General features: G+C 44.4%; 2 protein-coding genes and 1 long non-coding RNA gene across 7 annotated transcripts; 2 read left to right on the forward strand and 1 right to left on the reverse strand.

Moving 5' to 3' along the window:
• Positions 1-17: 17 nt before the first annotated feature.
• fntb (farnesyltransferase, CAAX box, subunit beta) lies at positions 18-6,374 on the reverse strand. Of its 5 annotated transcripts, none has more exons than XR_015097579.1 (12): positions 6,184-6,374; positions 5,931-5,995; positions 4,409-4,481; positions 4,226-4,317; positions 2,293-2,439; positions 2,132-2,215; positions 1,728-1,814; positions 1,532-1,661; positions 1,255-1,387; positions 1,086-1,193; positions 881-995; positions 18-282 (listed from the first exon to the last, which is right to left on the reverse strand). XR_015097579.1 is itself a non-coding variant. In XM_086099766.1 (12 exons), the coding sequence occupies exons 1-12, from the start codon at positions 6,280-6,282 to the stop codon at positions 169-171; spliced, it is 1,251 nt and encodes a 416-aa protein (XP_085955892.1). In that variant the 5' UTR covers positions 6,283-6,373; the 3' UTR covers positions 18-168. The 5 variants fall into 5 exon arrangements, 4 of the variants coding, with proteins under 4 accessions (XP_085955892.1, XP_085955893.1, XP_085955894.1 ...); XM_086099766.1 differs by having other exon boundaries at positions 1,082-1,193; positions 6,184-6,373; XM_086099767.1 differs by lacking the exons at positions 4,226-4,317; positions 4,409-4,481; positions 5,931-5,995; positions 6,184-6,374 and adding exons at positions 2,810-2,953; positions 3,118-3,684 and having other exon boundaries at positions 1,082-1,193.
• A 60-nt stretch (positions 6,375-6,434) lies between these two features.
• Positions 6,435-12,497, forward strand: rab15 (RAB15, member RAS oncogene family). The gene is made up of 8 exons (XM_086099770.1): positions 6,435-6,885; positions 6,997-7,252; positions 9,433-9,493; positions 9,725-9,785; positions 10,199-10,276; positions 10,450-10,539; positions 10,714-10,779; positions 10,951-12,497. The coding sequence occupies exons 2-8, from the start codon at positions 7,129-7,131 to the stop codon at positions 11,110-11,112; spliced, it is 642 nt and encodes a 213-aa protein (XP_085955896.1). The 5' UTR covers positions 6,435-6,885; positions 6,997-7,128; the 3' UTR covers positions 11,113-12,497.
• Positions 12,498-15,722: 3,225 nt separating this feature from the next.
• On the forward strand, positions 15,723-17,055 carry LOC147187551 (uncharacterized). Its single transcript, XR_015097688.1, has 4 exons — positions 15,723-15,974; positions 16,139-16,187; positions 16,285-16,407; positions 16,699-17,055. It is a non-coding gene; the product is annotated as an uncharacterized LOC147187551 (long non-coding RNA).
• The last annotated feature ends 1,803 nt before the right edge of the window (positions 17,056-18,858 follow it).

The following is an 18,858-nucleotide window of genomic DNA, read 5'->3' on the forward strand; positions in this document are numbered from 1 at the left end:
CAGGGAATCAGAGAGAGTTTGGCGTAATACAAAGATTTATTATGAACCTTGCGGACATACTGAAACATTTTCATTTCAGGATGGTGACAAAAAGGTATCAAGAGCAAAAAAAAAAATCATTTTTGCTGCTTCCAGTCTTGGCTTTCCTTACCACCGAGGGACTATAAACTAGGACTGATGGTCAGCCGAGGAGTTTTCCACCGGGACGGGCAGCCGGTGGAAGTACTGCAAGGCCTGAGCCACCTTCTCTGGGCAGATGTTGTAGACGGGATGAGTTGGAGCCTACAAAAGAGAACAAAAATGCACGTGTTTTTCCACAGCGCCGCAGATAAAACCGTCAGTTGGGGTGCTTTCGGAAATTGCAGGAAGGCATCAACAGGTACCCTGTTGTAACACCACCACAAAGACATTTGCCACACAGTTGAATCATCACACTCGTGTGTCTCATGGATGTTTTCAGTGTCGCCAGCCGAAGGTGCCAGTAATGAAACGGGAAATGAAAATATGTCCCAACTTTTCAGTGAAACCACATGTAAAGACGCTGGAACCCCCCGCCCCCACATCCAAGCCAATGTTGCTGCCAATTATTACATGGAGTTTATATTTGATTCACATTTCACTTTTAAGCAATTTTATGGATTGACAAAGTGGAAACAGCAGATTGTTGTAAGATGGCATTTTCTGTATGAATGGACAAAAAAAACGTTTGCAAATGTGTTTTATGGAAATGACTTGTTTTTCCCACGCACAAGTACTCATGTTAAGGGTTATTGTGGCTGAATTTTGTGGATGCGATTTGCATGTTTTGTCTGTATGTCAATGTTCACTTGTCAGTCGCTATCCATTCCCCACCCTCTCTGACCCTCGGCCGCAGCCTCACCAATCTGTTCTGCTCCTTGCCGAGGACACTTTCGTGATGGCTGTCCGTGTTCCCAAAATGCTGTGCTATGGAAAGACCGCTCAGGCAGTAGCACGTGTGGTAAAAGTCTCTGGATCTGAACGGTGACAAGAACGACGGGTCAAAGCCTTTGCTCGTGATGATCTTGTGCTCATGTGATGTGTTTGTTAATGTCATACTGACTTGCCAGGCTTATCTAGTAGCCCCCCGGTTGGGTTCTGGCAGCAGAGGAGGATGTACTCCTGCAAGGCTTTCTGCTCGAACATCCACCTGTGTCGACTCAGCTCCGACTCCCCTGCGCAAAACCCGTGAGTCAAACTCGGTCCCGCAACGAGCAGATGCGCAGTGCTGTTAACCTTCTTTGAAGAAGGCCCGATGGAGGAGTGGCAAAAGTCCGGCCTGCCAGTAGGAGTAGCAGCCATCAACCAGTTTGTTGCAGCGGCCCTGGAATCCCCCTTCGAAACGCATCTGTCTGTTGACAACCCACCTCTGCAGACCACACCGACACACGATGAGAGAAAGAGGACCAAAGTATTTTCAGGGTTTTTGCTCCCCTGCTCAATATTCAGAATGACAAACGAGGAACGTCTCCCCTCCAGGCTTCCTGCAATATCTCGGTGTCAGGTTTCTCACCAGTAAGGCTTTGAGATCCAGCATGTGTTCTTTTCCCAGGATGACCAGAGCGGCGGTGCCACAGAAGGTATATCCGCCGTGGGCCTCCAGACCCGGCACCCCGCTGAGGCCGCCCTCCCAGTTCTGACAGCTGTGCCAAACCGCCAATGAGCCTGGCCGGAAATGAATACAACGAAAGGGCGGCCGGCTCCCTTACCTCAGGACCCAGTTAGTGGTGTCTTCGAAGAGTTTGGGCGTGATGATGTTGGTTAGCGATGCTACGGAGGCTGCACAATACACACTCCTGTGAAGGCACAAACACAGAGTACGTTGTATACGGTGAAGTGCCTCATATTTGCAACATTTTTCAGGGCATAACCTCTGGTAATGTTGATTTTTGACAGGCCAAAACAATGAAGTATAAGTTTAGCGCTACCTTGTGGCAGTGTGTGGTCAGTTTCATTTATTGAAGGTTATTGTCTGCCTTTGAGGCGGCCTGTTTTGTTTGCAGGAGCTACCAATAGCCCCATGTAGGCATCAATTACTTTTGCTATTTGCAGCAAGACTCTCTACGGATTCACGGTGGACTCTTCAAAATTTGAGAACAGGTTGAAGTCTCACCTGACGTCCACCTCCCCTCCCACGTGCATCACAAAAGAGCCATCTGGCTGCTTGACTGACCAGAGGAAATCTAACAACTTCTCCCTGGAAGAGAGGAGAAACATCACGCCAGATTATGGTAAAATGTTTCCATGTGTTCAAAAAGGATAACGATCGCTTACCTATCAATGACGTTGTACGCTTCCTCTGTGCCGATGATGCAGAGGGCGTTGACGGCGGCGTAGGTGGGTGCCAAGTGAGCGTGCTGTGAGGGCCCGCCGGCGAAACCCCCTGTTGGACTCTGACATCGAGCCAGGAACTGACACACACTGTGGTGGAAGTAAGTATTGAATTTTTTTCCACCCCCAGAAGTTAAAACTTGAGGCTCACCCTTATAATGCAGCAATGTACATCCAACAACACTGCAGCTCTGCTTAGCTTTGGATGTGACATGACAAGGTTTTTGCATAGTCTGGCTATCGCTTGCCAGTTGAGATAACCTGTTAGGGCGGCTCACAAAAATTCTACCTGGTTTTGCAAATCCAAACATGGGGTCGGTAGGTACACAATTGGTCAGTCTTACAGACCCCTCTGATCATGTAAGTAGACGCAAAACATCAGCAAATCCGTAGTAGCAAACAATTACTTTAATGGATGAGTAAAATTAATTAAGCACCAATGCAGAAAGTTTCCCCTTACATACGCCCAAAATGGCAAACTTCACTCGGTTCTGAACATGTTACAGCCCGCTGCCATGGCGAGCAATCACACAACCAGCAAAGACGCTGCCGGCCAACTAATCTGGAAGGAAAACTGAGCTTTACCATCCTCTCAGGCTCTGACCTGAACACAAGCAGAGAGGGAAGAAAGAAAACAAGGGGGTGCTTGACAGTGGGTTACTTTCCACTGCCAGCAAGCTGAAGACTTCCAAGTCACTAAACAGTACCCGTTTTCTAAATTCGGACTTCAAGTTTTCATACAAATATTTGTGCCTGACAAAACCGTACCAGGGGTGGCCCGGTGGTCCAGTATTTAGCGCGTAGACCGCGCAGTGCAGGGGTCGTGGGTTCGATCCTGGCTCCGGCCTCCCTGTGTGGAGTTTGCATGTTCTCCCGGGGCCTGCATGGGTTTTCTCCGGGTTCTCCGGATTCCTCCCACATTCCAAAAACATGCATGACAGGCTTATTGAACACACTAAATTGTCCCTAGGTGTGAGTGTGAGCGTGGATGTTTGTTCGTCTCTGTGTGCTCTGCGATTGGCTGACAACCGGTTCAGGGTGTCCCCCGCCTACTGCCAGAAGACAGCTGGGATAAGCTCCAGCACCCCCCGTGACCCTTGTGAGGATAAAGCAGTTCAGAAAATGGATGGATGGAAAACCATACCAAGTGTGAAATTCAACGACAATTTTTTTTACATTTTGTCTTTTCACCTTACCGTTATGTAACAAATGTCTTAAATTGCCCCCACACCAGACTTCTCCGCCCGTGACTTGATCACCAAGGCTTCGCGAAGATCCAGTGCCACTTTCAAGAGAAGTATCGAGTCCAGCCACTGCACAATGCTGTCTGAAACACTATTAGGCAGAGGCACCATCATGCACCCCACTGCTATCATGTCAAGCCAAAGGTAAGCAGAGCTGCATTGAGATTTGGATAAAGAGCCTTCTGATAATCAACACACCGTTCGTTGATTGTGGGTGAAGTTGTTGAGGCGGTCGAGGTATTTGGTGATGTGTCCATGTGTCACATACGCACAGTGAAGTGTATGAAGCGCTGCCTGCATGAGTGAAAATGCACTCACACAAAATGAAAGAGTGCGTAAATTGTATAATTCTCCACCCTTGGGGCTTTTTGACAAATCATGTCACGGGCATGTTATAAAAAATTATTTATTGATGAATTAGTCATTACGTCAAATGGTCCCCCTTCTCCCAGTATCATTAGTGTAGCAATGAAAATGTACACCACAAAAGAATTAGAAAGGTTACAGCAGTAATTATTAGAAGTAGGGAACAAGAGACTCCCTCAGCACAGTAGTGTGGCTATATTAAGAGTGCTGCTGGTGGAGTGTTTGTTGAACAACAACATGAACATGAGCGTGCGTGCGCGACTCACTCTGAGGCCACAGCGGCAGGAACAGGTTCATCGAGTAACTCCAGACTGTGAAGAATCCAGAAGCAAAGCCAAGGTCTGCTTGCGTCCAGACACTCCACACACACGCACATCCCAGATATAGACATCAGTTATACATTAATTACTCGATGGATGAGAAATTTCAGTAATCACCAAAAAATGTACCTCATAAGAGTCTGACAAATGCCGCAAGCCCTTCTTGAGATACTGGTAGTGTTGTTCCCGCAACAAGGTTGGCCTGTGGAGCAAGCAGGTACAGATTCAAAGCTGTTTCCAAAACCCATGCCGTGCAATTTGGCCCTTTCGGGTTCACAGTACATTCCATTGGGTAGGAAATGAGACAAAACAAAATGAGGAAAGGCTGTTATTTAAATGTTATTTCTTATTATTGTGTATATAAATGTATTGATAGTGATTAATTGAACCCACAAAATGTCCACTAGGTGCACGTATTATTGTTGTTTACCTGGGGTCGCCATCCTCATATTACACAGTAACATATGTTAAGTTTGTGTGGCTGTAGAAGGTGGGGCCGTGTCTGGTGAGTGACATGGGAGTCAGGGATCTGGAGTGACTGGCTGAATTGTTAACTACAAATAAATATTGGGTATCATTAATTTCATAGCGTCATATTTATTATAGCCTACCCAAAAAATCCTATGACTGGATGACCTGCTGAAACAAGGCAAAGAAAAGACTTTCTTTTCTGTCTGCCGTGGCAGTTTGATACAGTTGTCATAGAAATGATGAGTCAGCCTACTGAGAAGTGACCATTAATAGCAGGAGAACATGTGGGCTGATTGACACGTCATGAAAAAAATAAAAATCACAGATGGTGACAGCGCCCCTGCTAATGCGTCATAATGTAACCAGTAAAGGCATAAGCCCTGAATTAGTCATTATGCCATTAAGTGTAAATAGGCACTATTATATTAAAAACAGCTTGCAGCGATTAAAAAACCACAACAAAACCTAACATTGAATTCAATTATTTATATTTGTGACATCAGCTAAACAGACAAATTAGGTGAGCAATATTATGTAGACAATCTGTAATCAATCTACAATAATTAAAATGTGCTTTACTGTCTTGTATAGTAAAAACAGTTACGATGTTACTAATTGGACTTCAGATCTGGAAAAATATTCTCTTGGTGCATGTGTCACATCCTCCCCTGAGGGAGACTTATCGGTTGTCATGGCAACACAGTAAGAGATGCTCCCGGGATACCAAGATAGTTTTTTTTGTGAATATATTATTCATGCTTCACTTTTTGCTGCCTGAAGTGTCTCCAAAGTTTCCATTTAATAAAGGCATATTACAAATTGAAAATATCGACTGACCTACCGAAATTACTGCTATGCAATTGAATGTTATGTTCTTGAGTTCTTGCTAGTATTAAATATGATGGCTTTTCCGAGACAAAAGGAATGCGGTTTATTTTTCACCATCAATACATTCCTCATAACATTTGAGCGCTCAAATATCTCAGATTGCAATGACTCAAGTTGACCGGTGGGTGCCGCCAATACGCCATACCATGCCAAGGCTCACTTTACGAATAAGTGACGCTGTTTCATTTTCAAAAATATGACAGGAAACTTGTCGCGGAAGAAGGATGTGTTCTTCCCGTTTTAAGTTGAACATTTTAGTGTAGACGTGTGATGAAACACACTAGGTACTTACTGTGGTATGCTGTGGATTTGCTTGTAAACGTTGATGACTTCTTCAATGCTACGTTCCACCCTTTTCTGGTGCAAGAAGAAACCGAAAATTCACACCTCACCACGTATTATAATCGATCATTAAATAACACGCTAGCATTACTTTCAAATGCAGCGCATATATTCACAGGAAACGCAAATAAAAATGACGGCCGTCATGAGGCAGATTTAGCTATCTCCATTATCCCGGAGGGCTATTTTGAGCCACTCTTTACCTGCTCCCGTGAGGTAACGGTTTCCAACCCGTCGTCCGCGAACATTTCAGCGGAATGACACTCCCGAAAACACCGCAAAGGAGTCTGAACCCCGTCCATCCTGATAAACAAAAACTCGAGACGGTGTCGTTGGCCTTTATTTTGACTAGTTTCCACTCACTTTCACTCTGGTAGCTCACTTCCTGTTGAGGTTGCAGTGAACGGAAATGATGATACTGTATTTGTGAGTACGGGATCGCCAATGTGTCAAAATACCAGCCTGTTTTGCTCAGAGTTACTCGTATACACGCGCAAATGAATGCATGTCATCATTGGAAAAATATTATGCTATTTTTGTGGTGGACTCCTGCATCCTCGCACGACCCTCAACAGGAGAAGCGCTGTTGAAAATGGATGGATTTTTTTTGTGGTTTACAAGTTGTGATGCGGCGCAGGCGTCTGAGAAACACAATAATTGAACGTGTTTTTAACTTGGTTGCAGGTAGAGTATCATATTGATGCAAGAACCAGAAAACGAATGGTTGGCCTTTCGAAGTAAAGGTTTAGACAGCGAAGCTGGGCAACAAAGCAAGACCCGTTTCTTTAAAAAAATAACTTTTATGTTTAATGCCATCCAGCTCATAGTATATGTATTTATTTTTCAACCGAGACCCATGTCCCATAAGCAAATCTATCAGGAATAATCAAAGGCATTAACCGGAAGTAAGCTTTTTTTTAAGCTTGACAGCGATTCACCGCACCCACTGGAGGCAGGAGGCTGCCTCAGCGTGCTGGTGGGGGGCGAAGCTGGAGCATCCTTGTTTTGCCTTGCAGCCCACAACAAACGCATTTGGACGTTGCCACTTGAAGCGGACATGGCTCGCGAGTGGGGAGGGAGCCATTCGTCGTTGCGTTAGCCGACTGGCAGCTTTTATTGACCTCAACCCTTTCTTTTAATTCAACACCATGGCTAAGCAGTACGATGTGCTCTTCCGTCTCCTGCTTCTTGGAGACTCTGGGGTTGGAAAAACATGTTTGCTATGCAGATTCACTGACAATGAATTTCACCCGTCTCACATTTCAACTATAGGTAAGTACTACTATTCAGTGTATTTTAAATATGATGCAATAGAGGTCTCAATCTAGTGGGGAAATGTCCCAACCAGATCAAACTGGCAGCTTATTATTATTGTTCTTTTCAATGTAACACAGAGCTATGATTACACTGCAAATGAATGTGTTTTCCCATTCTAGTTGTTGTTGTGTTCACCAATATTGAACTGAACGACTGGTCCATGGATGGCCACAGCCATGATTTGAACCTTGTTCTGGACCATTGGCTGGGGCCAGGGTTTTGTCAGGGGGGCACATTCAACCTGAATGTAGCTAACATTAGTTTACCTTGTCACAATATAAACCCAAGCACGCCTGCAACAGTCGCCTATTTTGCTCAATTTTTAAAATTTTATGTTTTTAATAGACTGGCTTTTTGTAATGTGGGTTTTTCATCTCCATTGCTCTTGGTCTATATTTTCAAATGAAGAGGGGGTGGGGGATCTTAGATCCTATTTCTCCAATGACGTTCTGTGCAGTGCCAGAAGCAGGTTGAGAGGCCCACAGAGGGAAAGCCGCTGGACTTGGGAGACAGTAGTTTCCAGACAGGTCAAAGAGTTGGAAAAAGAGACAGTTGAAGATTCAGAGTGTGAGCAGACTGAAAGTGAGATACAAGCAAAGTGTGAGAAAGTCAGACAAAAAAAAAATACAGGTAGTGTAGAATGTGCAACTGTGCACCCACAAGTACTGGTTCATCAGGGTTGAAAACCAAATATATTACCTGTGTTTGTGTATTTTGATCACAGTAAAATTAAATGGCCAAATGTAATGTTGTTTTGTCCAATTTGCTCAAGTTTTGTGGCAATTCATCATTCGACCCCCCCAATGAAACTTACAGCGTACCCACTGGCCACCGTCGCCAAAGCGTACTGTGCATTTTTTTTTCATCAATTACATTGATAATGTTTTAAAAAATGTAAATGGATGAATGCAAGTGAGTTCATCGTTTTAAATGTGTATTCGTGTAAAAAGTGTTTTAAAATATATTGATCTGGCCTTTCTCTTCTCGTGGGGCGGGTGGACGCATCTGCCCATCCATTCATTCATCTCCCCATCCACAGCCACGTCCTCAAACACCCGGAGAAATGTCGCCACCTCATCTGTGCTGAATGCTGCAGCACACTCAGTTCATTTGTCAAGTCACTTTGGGATTTGTTCCCCTTCGTTTATTCAAAAGGCCTTCCCTCTGCTGATTCTCAAACTCCGCCATGTTCCATAAAATGCAGTCTGCCTTATTGTTCTGCTCCCCATTGTTCCAATGGCGTGTGAAAGATGCAGAGTTTTTTTTTTTTTTTTTTTTTTTAAGCCTCAGCAGGAGCATGGCTCTGAAAGAGGATGAGCCTTCATTACAGGCTTTGTTTTAAGGAATGTCACATTTTGGGAGTTATAAATTCAAGAATAATCCTGTTGCATTGGTGCTCTCTGCACGGATGAGCAGATCTCCGTATCATGCTCACGATGCTGTCGTGTCCGTGAACTGTTGCTCCGTCACTCAACTGGAGCATATTCAATGTTCACTGTTGACTCCTCCCTGCGGTACATTTATTTACACAAGTGCAACTAACTATGAACTTGGAAATGGCATGAAAATGAAAATCGATTGAACCCAGGACCCTTTTTCTCCGCAGTGAGACGCTGGGTCACTTCAGTGTGAGTCCGTTTAACCAAGATAAGCGGTTAATTGACTTCTCGGGGAATACTGTGGTCTGTAGAAGTGGTTTGGTTTTACTTTTTATTGACTTCGGTGGCATGAGTCGGTGGAGGCGCTCATGCGGGAAAAGAAAAGCAAGAAAGAGTTGAGAAGGGTTTACATTTAATAACTAGGAAACTTTCTGTGGGGTGCTCTGCTAAAGTTTACTCAGGAAAAAGAAAGAAAAAACACATCCATGCACCAAACAAACCATACGTGGACCATCGATTTTCTTTTTCTTCATTCTGGCACAGTAAACATTTTTAATGGTATTTATTTCTATTTTGCCAAAACTATCACAATCATAACCTCAACCGATTTGTGCGTGTTGAAATCGTGGATTCCGGTTCTTGTCCAATATCAGCTGGGATCAGCTCCAGCACGCACTTCTGTGACATATCGATTGATGCACGAGTGTTAATGTCCGACGTAACGTTTCTTCACACGTCACCAATTGTCTCCTGCAGGGATCGATTTCAAAATGAAGACGCTGCTCATAAACGGAATCAAAGTGCGAATCCAGATATGGTAAGCATTCACGTGTTATCGCACCACCGTCTTAGAAAACCTCCTTATGGTCTATTGTACATAGTACAGGATTCTTTTTTCACTGTGCAGTGAAAAGGAGCAGGGGTGGAGCTACGTGATGGCCTATGGTGGCCACGGCCACCCCGCTTCAAGATGTGCATGCTTTCCTCCTTTTCACTTTCAACGTAATGGTAATATTTAATATCCTGATGCGTGTGTTTGTCTTCGCAGGGACACTGCAGGCCAGGAACGCTACCAGACCATCACTAAGCAGTACTACCGGCGAGCGCAGGTAGTAATTGTGCGGGTGTCAGTCCCTACATGGAGCGAAAAGAATTTCTCCAGTCTTGATGATGTCTTCATTTGTATCCGTTGTCGTTGTTTCATCACAGCGTTTTTCATTGTTTTAATGGCATTCAGAAAGCTCCAGTTCCAGAGTGGTTGTTAGTCTGCCTTGGTCTCGCTGAGCTACTTGGAGTGTTGATGTTCATCTTGCTAACAAGAACTGTCACGATGGAATTGCACCCGCAGGCTGCACAGAACGCCCAATCGACTCGAATTGAATTTTCTATTTACTGGAAAGCTGATAATGAAATTGGAAGATCGTGTTCCTTTTCATGCCTCCTCCGGCCAGTGATACGCAATTTATAATGCTGCGCACTCCCTGGTGTCTTGGTAATTAAAATCTCTCCGATCTGTCCTCAGGGAATTTTCTTGGTCTACGATATCACGAGCGAGCGCTCTTTTCAGCACATCATGAAGTGGGCAAGCGATGTGGACGAGGTGAGTGGCAGCCGGCACATTCCATTTGACGGTATCGTTTTTAATGAAGCCGGCGATAGTGTCGTAGTTCATTTCTGGCTCGATTGCTTGGCAGCCTGTCCACAATCTCCAGTAGCGATCTGTTGCCTCTCTCTTGAGTTGTGCTCTTCATTTCTCATCCGCCGCATTATTAGTACGCGCCAGAAAAGGTACAAAAGATCCTGGTCGGGAACAAGTCGGATGAGGTGGACAAGAGGCAGGTGGCCACAGAGCAAGGTGTCAAGGTGCGTGTGTCTTGCTTTGCTGTTTGACTTGCTTTCACAACACAAATTCAGTTTGGTTGATTCAGAATTTCCTCCCGAAAGCTGAATCTCCGTCACCTTTTGCGAGCGGCGCATGTTTCCCATCAAATGTGCATCCAAAACCTTACATTTTCTTTTTGGGTTTACATCCTCCAGCTGGCCCGAGCTTATGGAATGGATTTTTTTGAGACTAGTGCCTTCACCAACCGTAACATAACAGAGGTGAGAACGTTTCCAACCACCAAACCCGCATCGCACTCTGACTGCTGCTCATTTCCTGCATTGCTATGATCACCGTTGGTATTTTTCGAGGTCCGTGGTGTGTAACCTTGGTTACAAACTCGAGCAAAAATGACTCTCTCTCTCTCCCCTCATGTTTTGTGTTCCATCAAGACTTTTACACGGCTGGCCGAGCAGGTGCTGGCGGCCAACAAGAAGTACCTGGATCTTCTTCGGATGTCTCTGAACGATGAGCTGAACCTGGCTGCACTGGAGGAAGAGGAGGGATTGTGTGACGGCGGGTCCGCCGACCAGGGCAAAGGCTGCTGGTGTTAAAAGACAGAGCTGAAGTGTGACGGGTGTGTGGGGACGCCGCTGGAAATTGTAACATGAAAAGCCAGCTGGTTGAGCATTTAGTGGACACCCTTGAGATCCAACTTCAGGTCCGTGTCGTAGTGCGCTCTTTGTCCTCGCTCGTAAAATCAGCTCGGGTGCACAAGTTGAATGTGTTACTAGTCACATTTTAGTTTTCCCACTACTAGTGCCACGCTTGGCCTAGACGTATGCAAGCATTGCTCAAAGGACGTTTCAATATGTATTCGATATCCTGCGTATCAAGTTAGGTTCCATGTTCTTGTACACTCGGTGGTCACTGGTACCTCTCTGGCCTATTCGTAGGTTAACTACATGTTATTAGTGAGGCAAAACTGTGCACTATTTTTGCACTTTGCAACGGACGAAGCGCAGAGTTCATGTTCAAACTGGGCCTGTTTTGACAGCGGCTTGAAATAACATGAAATATACTTTTTAGAATGAAACTGCGCCTCATTTTAAATGAACACTTAGGCTTCGTACACTACTGTATTTCGATTGTAGTTGTGATGTTGGAACTTAAAGAGAGCCACAAAAAAAAATTAAATTATTATTATTCTTTTTTTTTAAGGTGGTCTCACTGTTCTAGATCTTTAGATGTCAAATATTGCACAGATTTGCCTCCCGAGTAACGTGTAGTTGTGCTTCCAGTATGTCAAAGTTGTCCTATTGGTGAGGAAAGAGACCTGAAGTTTGGGTATCCAAGATATCGGATACATACGGATCTCTAACGCTGATGGTTTCATGACTCTCCTTTGAAATGGGGCAGCGCAGTTTCCCCAAAACAGAATTGGCATGCAAATGAAATATAACGCATTTCCAGAAGGTCTGTGCGTAGATCGAGGCCAGCAATGGTGTTTTTAGGGAGCCACCATTTTTGAAAAATCTCACTTCATTCCCGAGACAAGTGAACAGTTTTTGCACACAGATTTAATTTAATTGCAACTTCAGTGAAGTTAAAACATCAGCCGGCTATAAATTCCAATAGGATTCAACCAGAGATGCCTCTCGGACACAGAATGAGCGTTCACTTTTGTGTGCACCCTTTTCGTATTCTTAAACGTTACTCGTGGACTTGAAATGACAGTATGTGTGTGCGTGCGGGTGATGTTGAATGGTGTTGTTTCCCAAAAAAAAAAAAAAAAAAACCTTCCTTCTTTCAACCTTGACTAGTATTTGTGGAACTAGATGACATTGTATAAGCAGAATGCAGCATCTTATTCTTGAAGAGACGTTGTCACATGCTTATGAGTAAATACCCGCAGCTTGTTCTAAACTGTGTTCAGGGGTGTTTCCTTATGATACTCAAAGCTCTAGTTTTTTCGTGACGTAAAGCATCACAGTCTATATATCAAACTTCTGTCCATTTTTCCTCACTCTAATGCCCCTGGCTCATTTATTATTGACTCCCGTTGTAGCACTTAAAAGAGCGTACCTTATTGTCCCCAATAACTCCCGTTGTGGATATTATGGCTTTTTCTCACTCCCAGGCCAATGGTACTTACACCTGCCCGATGACTCCCATTATGGCACTTATATATATATATATATAATATTTTGGCCTTACTTTGGTGCCCATTGACCATAATTGAAGCACCTTTAGTGCTACTGATACACCTTCCAAAATGGCCCCATTGCAGCACTTAAAAAAAGATTTGAGCCTTCATTTTGTGCCCATAAACTCTAATTTTAAACTCTATATTCGTGTCCTTTTCTCCCCTGGTACATCTCCCCACCGACCCCAATTTTTGGCTTTTTCTGCACACTTACCGATTTTAATCTGAGAAAATATGCAAACGCATGCGTATTTGACTCTTTTGTTGTACAGTATATCATTTTCATACAACAAGAAATAGAAGTGATCGAGAACTGCAAGACCTTAAATGGCATAAAATGAGTACACGATGTAATGAATTACATTTCGCATTAAACTGTATTTATATTTTGCTTGTCTTATAAATAAAAATATAATTAGCAGCCAACGGGTATTGGAAAAATTCGAGTTACAAGAAGTTTACTGCGTAGTAAAATGAGAAAACTAAAATTCAGTACTTTTCAATTGTCAATAAAAAACATATCATTACCAAAATCACGAACATTAAAGAGTAATCATTCAGAATATTTTTATGCACTTAAAAGCCAACTATATGAAGTAACAAAAATACTTTGATGAACACACTGCCAATTAATATCGATACACTTGTAGTGGTCTAATATGACCACTAGGGGGTGTATGCAACATAATAAAGTCCCGCAGCACAGAAGCTGGAATTCATGTCTTAACTTTCCAGCAATGAGCTGCTTTTGCATCGTGTGATTCCTCGGTGCAGGAGGGGTCTTTTTTGCCCCACTGTTCTATTTCTTCTTAAACTATATGAGACTATTTCACCTCATTCACTGAAACTGCTGGTGATGAACGTGTACGAGGTTGACATGGACTGTGTTCTCCGAGGGAGCGAGAAAAAAAAAGCTGCGAAGCTTTTGTTCCTCGCCTCATCCGAGTTGTTCATGTTGTCAACTCGTTAAAGCGCCCCGGGTGACATTAGCACCGGCTGAATATGCAATGTGGCATTGATATGACAACTCGCTCTCTCGCACCAAGGCTGAGTGACACCCGACGCGCGCGCATATTGTGAACGTGCACGCTGACACGTATCACCCACGCGTGTCCACGCAGCTTCGTGCGAGTTAACCGAGTACATGGAGTGCACTATTTAATAGCCCTTGAGATTCGCGGCAGCTCAATCCACTTGTAAGGAAACATGGCGCCTCCCTAATCCATTGCCATTGATTTGACAGCTTTAGTACATAAAATGACAACAGGTCAGCGATGCTCCATGCGGAGGATTTGAAGACTTCCAAGAGTTCAAGCTAACATGACGAAATTGGGTTGTTTTGAATACTTGTGAGTGACTGCATCAATTCCTATGAATAATTAACAGATGCTAGATTATCATTTCATCCGGAGCTTGTCCACAAGTCTCTGGGTCCCGAAGCAAAAACTGAGGATAACACCCCCAGTTCCTGCCAAGAATATTGATTACACTGGTCAGAAGCACATTTTAATGATTTTATTTAAAAAGTCTTTTTTTTTTTTTTTGGAGTGCATCGGGATTTTCATTTTTCCCAAAATAGTGTTGGTTTTTTTTGTTTTGTGTTTGTTTGTTTTTGCTGCCATCGGTGTCATCTCGGTAGTCATTATTCCGTCATCAAAATCCAGGGTGGACAAAGGCTCTTGATGTTTTCCTGATGCAAAAATAACAACGCAGTCAAACGAGTAAAAAACGGCAATGCCATTTTCATGCAGAGATGTAATTAGTGTCCACAGCCTCGATTTCCCAGGAGATGACGACGGCGGGCCAACACACGCTACTAATCCTCAAATACCTGACTCACAGTTTTAATTAACTGTTGCCACATCCTGCCAACCCATCCGGACGCACTTCCAGCCCCTCCATCCAAAGAGAGCCGAAGCTTTATCGCATCATGAGAGAAAATAGGCGGTACGTACACCACACTTGGAGACTGTGGGTGGAAGTCAAAACTGAGCAACCGCCGAATCCTTTTTTTGTCCATCTTTCCATGCCACCTGTACTTTACAGTTTGATCTGGTTGGGACAAACTGGACTGAGTAGGAGGGAGCAGACCCTTGCCATCCAACAACAACATGAAGAACACTGCAAGGAAAACCCAGCGGTGCAATCGGTGTGTATCTTCTCAACGTGGATGGAGGTGAGGGAACCAAAATTTAGATTCGTTTTTGTGTTTGTTAGTAAACTTCCACTTGAAATGTCAATCAACAGCTTGACGCAAGCACAAGTTGATTCTTTCTCAAGAGCTGTGAGGACGACATGGTCAGGGAACACAAAATAGTATTACCAGTGTCAGATGGGGGGCCAAGATGTATCGGGTATCGTAGTATCAGAGCATTTTTATCAGTTTGAGGAACTGACTTACAGTATCGGCACCGCCACTTGCCGATTTTTTTTTTCTTATCACCTGCTGAGTCGCTCACGTTTTAAAATGCAGCCACCCATCCATTGTCTTTACCGCCGAGTCCAGTTAAAAAAAAAAAAATCAGTTTGTGTGCCCAGCTTTTGAATCGTCATCACTTTTCTTCCCCTGAGTTTGAGCCAGATTTTGTCACACGTCACTTGTGTCAGACGACACTCTGCTGACGGGCGTGCTTTATGTTCATGACAAGAGCTGAGATATTTGAGATTTGCACTCAGAAGAAAGCTTGTGTTCATCAATTTGGAAAAAAAAAAAAAAGGAAAAGAAGTTTCTCTCTGCCCAACAAAAAAAAGGACCCCCAATCTGCTTTGGATGGTGAACGACTGCATCAGCAACTTGTCTTTGAGATCAAGCTCTAATCTCGCCGCCTTCTCCTCAATCGCATTAGAGTGACTGAGCGTGAGAGTGTTCTTTCACTTGAATGCAGAATGTACGCTGATGCTGCGGGGGGCGGGGGGTGTGTGTGTCTATGACAGTGACTGACTCTCCCTGTGTTTGAGCTGTCATTGCAGGTGCAGGCAAGGCGGGGGGGGGGGGGGTCAACCTGCTCAGTACACATCATCGCACCAACCGGTCATAAAAGAAAAAAACCCCAGATGACGCTTCTCAACATCTGTTGCATGCTCCCGTCCTGTTTTCCAACCACAGCCCCCCCCCCCCCCCCAAATCCTGTCAGAGCGTGTCCGTATCCTGGCCAACCACTGGCTCAACCCCCACTGCCCGCTCCCCCGTCTTCCCCGCCTCATGTTGAGTTTGGAAATCCACAACAAAACACCTGGGGTGTCTCCTCAGGACAATATGTGCTACTTCTGGTGAGAAAATGTTCAATGTGCTCACTTGTGATGGCTGCAATGGGGGAGGAGGAATGGGAGAGTGTGTTCTTATATATCATAACACATGTGTGTGTGTGTGGGGGGGGGCTATATGTGCAAGCTTGAACCTGGTCCAACTGCTAGGCCCTTTTTTCTCTCTGCAGGGGGTTGTGATGCCATCCTCCCACAACGGCGCTGTGCTTTCACACCAGAGTGAGTCACATAGCTTGAGCTCTTCACTGCGTGCGCGGCGCACGAGAAATACTTTGAATTCCGTCTATGCCTCTACCTCTTCCCCGAACGTGTCAAGGAAAAGGTGCCTCTGTACATCTCGACAGAGAGAGGCTTGAGCTCGGAAAAATTCTGACAGCCACTGAGATGTTTTGACGCCCTCACGTGGCATGTGCAGCGCCAGAGATGCACTCCGGTCCAAGTAAGTAAAAAGAGTCTTAAAGGGATTCATAAGTAATGCATAGCCCAGGCTTGTAATGGACTTGGCGCAATGCCGCTCAAACCCACACGGGACTGTTTCCCGACGCGCTCCTCTTGGCCCATGAAGAAATATTTTATCCGTCCATTCAATTTCTACAGGGCTTGTTCTCGCCATAGACCCGTGGGTGAACTGGATTTGGGATAGAGGCGCCCCAAACCAAAGAAATATTCATATATTGTAGCAGTACGTGTTGAGTTTACCTGACTTATTGTTCTGATTTTTTTTCCCCAGAAATGTCAACGATATGTCGTTCTGAGAAGATTGAAGTATCACTCTTAAAAACCTTGCTGCACTTTTTCGGAATAAGCATATGCCGTGATGCGTGGCACCCATCCAGAAAGAAGCAAATGCAGCTTGCCATACTGAGGTCTGGCAAGAATTCTGAAAAGTGTCAAGAAAAAAAAAACGACATCTGTTTTATGACTACATGCATTGTGATTTTTTTTTAATTCCTTGTAACCAGCTTGAAAAAAAAAGGGAGAAAATAGATACTAAACAGACAAGTTGTTTTGCCTCTATATTTTAATTGGCTCCGCCCAGAGGCACTTGCAAGCATGGAATTTAATAAACACGCTCTCTAAAATGTCATCTACCCTCTGTCTCTCATTGGGCTGACATTCCGTTTGGTGGACAGCAGCCCGTGGTGGCCGACATGATGGAAAGAGCTTTGTTTGTTCCCCAAACTGTTGTTGCCAAATGTCTTTCAGTTTGAGTTAAACGTTGAGCCCCAGCCCAGAGTTTTGCTCTCTATGAATGTGCGGCCTTTTTGGGATGACGACTTTGTCATGAAGCTCAATCATTATTTTTCCTTCATTTAACAAAAAGGGAACCCCCCCCCCCCCAAACAAAAAGCAACGCACTAACTTTTACGGTTCTTCTCCAGTGTCAGCCCATCAGCCGACTGCGCGACAGTCCTCACGGTAACAATGCCACAAGATTGTAATTACACGCACGGCTAATGAGCCGCACTTGTCTCCCCACTCCACAAAAAAACAAGTGCACCAAATTCCATCTCTTTCCAGAGCGCACTGCACTGTCTGCATTGCTCTCGGCAAAGCGGCGAGAAGAGGCGACGCATGTGAAAACAACTTGTCGCCTTTCTTCATGTCAATCTCCATTAGTGTTGGAGTGCCGCTTGAGTGGAGTGCAGTGAATGGGCTCTATTCTTCCCCGCCCCACTTCTAAGGGCAACACTGACAGGAATTCCACCGCTTTGCCTCTCCGGGTTACTGCGGTCATGTCATCTAGAGGTGGTCGCCCCCGAGTCTGTGACGGCTTAATAAACATGTCTCCCGAACCAAGGAGACGCCATCACATGTGAAAAACCTCACGTTGACCCGCTGCGATGCCCAAGTGTAGAGGAGAACATTTATTGGAGCCACGCTGGGGAAATTCAATCAGTGATGTCAACCGCTGAGCTTTGAAATGACACTTTTGCTTTGGCTTTTTATTTTTCAAGCCGCCCGTAAGGCCAAATGCATCGTTAACGTCATTCACGGACAATTCTGAGTCTTCAATAAACCCGACGTGCATGTTTTTGGAACGTGGGAGAAATCCATGCAAGCAAGGAGAGAAAAAAGCGCAAGATTCGAACCCGGATCCACAGAACTGTGGCGCAGACGGGCTAACCACTCGGCCTGGCCGGAAAACTCTCGAGATTGACGGTAGCGAAAGGCATTTGCATGCTTTGAGAGCCCTCCTAAGGTGGTTTGGTTGCTTTATTTAGTAATTCTCATCCAGTTAGCATCACATTAGCTAGCATGTTTTTTGAAATGAAATAAGCAGGCCTTTTCAGGGCTATCATCAACTAATTTGCCAGCGTAGTGCGATAGCCTGATGGTTTCCCTGTTTTGTCCTCCTTGCTTTAACATGTATTGAATTCCATTCTGTCGCTAACCCATTTAGGCTATTTGAGCAAATAAATCCCAGAGGGGAGCAATTTTTCACCAGAGAACAATCCAAACCACCCACACAAATGAACGCCCCATGACAGAAAAGGGTGGGTAGCAGCAGTGAGACCTACAGAGCTGCAGGAACTGATGAAGGTTTTTAATCATGGGAATCTTCTTTCCGTTGGCCTTATTAGATTCTTATGTAAACCTGAATACGGCATTTAAGAATAATGAGTTCAGAGGTGAAAGGTTGAAATTGACACACATTCATTAGTAGCAAGTAAATGGCAACGCCAATTAAATCAGAATTTAAAATATCATCATGAATTCCCGGATTTTGATTTTAAATGCCTATTAAGTGTCCGTAAACAAACAACAAAAAAACAGCAGGTGGAATGATGAGAAAAAAAACTAACTAAACCCGTCTTACACGACAGCTGCATTTCAATGTCTCCAATTCATATCAATGCATTTAAAAAGCAGCACCAAACTCAGTGAT

The sequence above is a fragment of the Hippocampus guttulatus genome, chromosome 20 (assembly GCF_054856545.1).
Source record: "Hippocampus guttulatus isolate MCC_2025c chromosome 20, RoL_Hgut_1.0, whole genome shotgun sequence".
NCBI lineage: Eukaryota > Metazoa > Chordata > Actinopteri > Syngnathiformes > Syngnathidae > Hippocampus > Hippocampus guttulatus.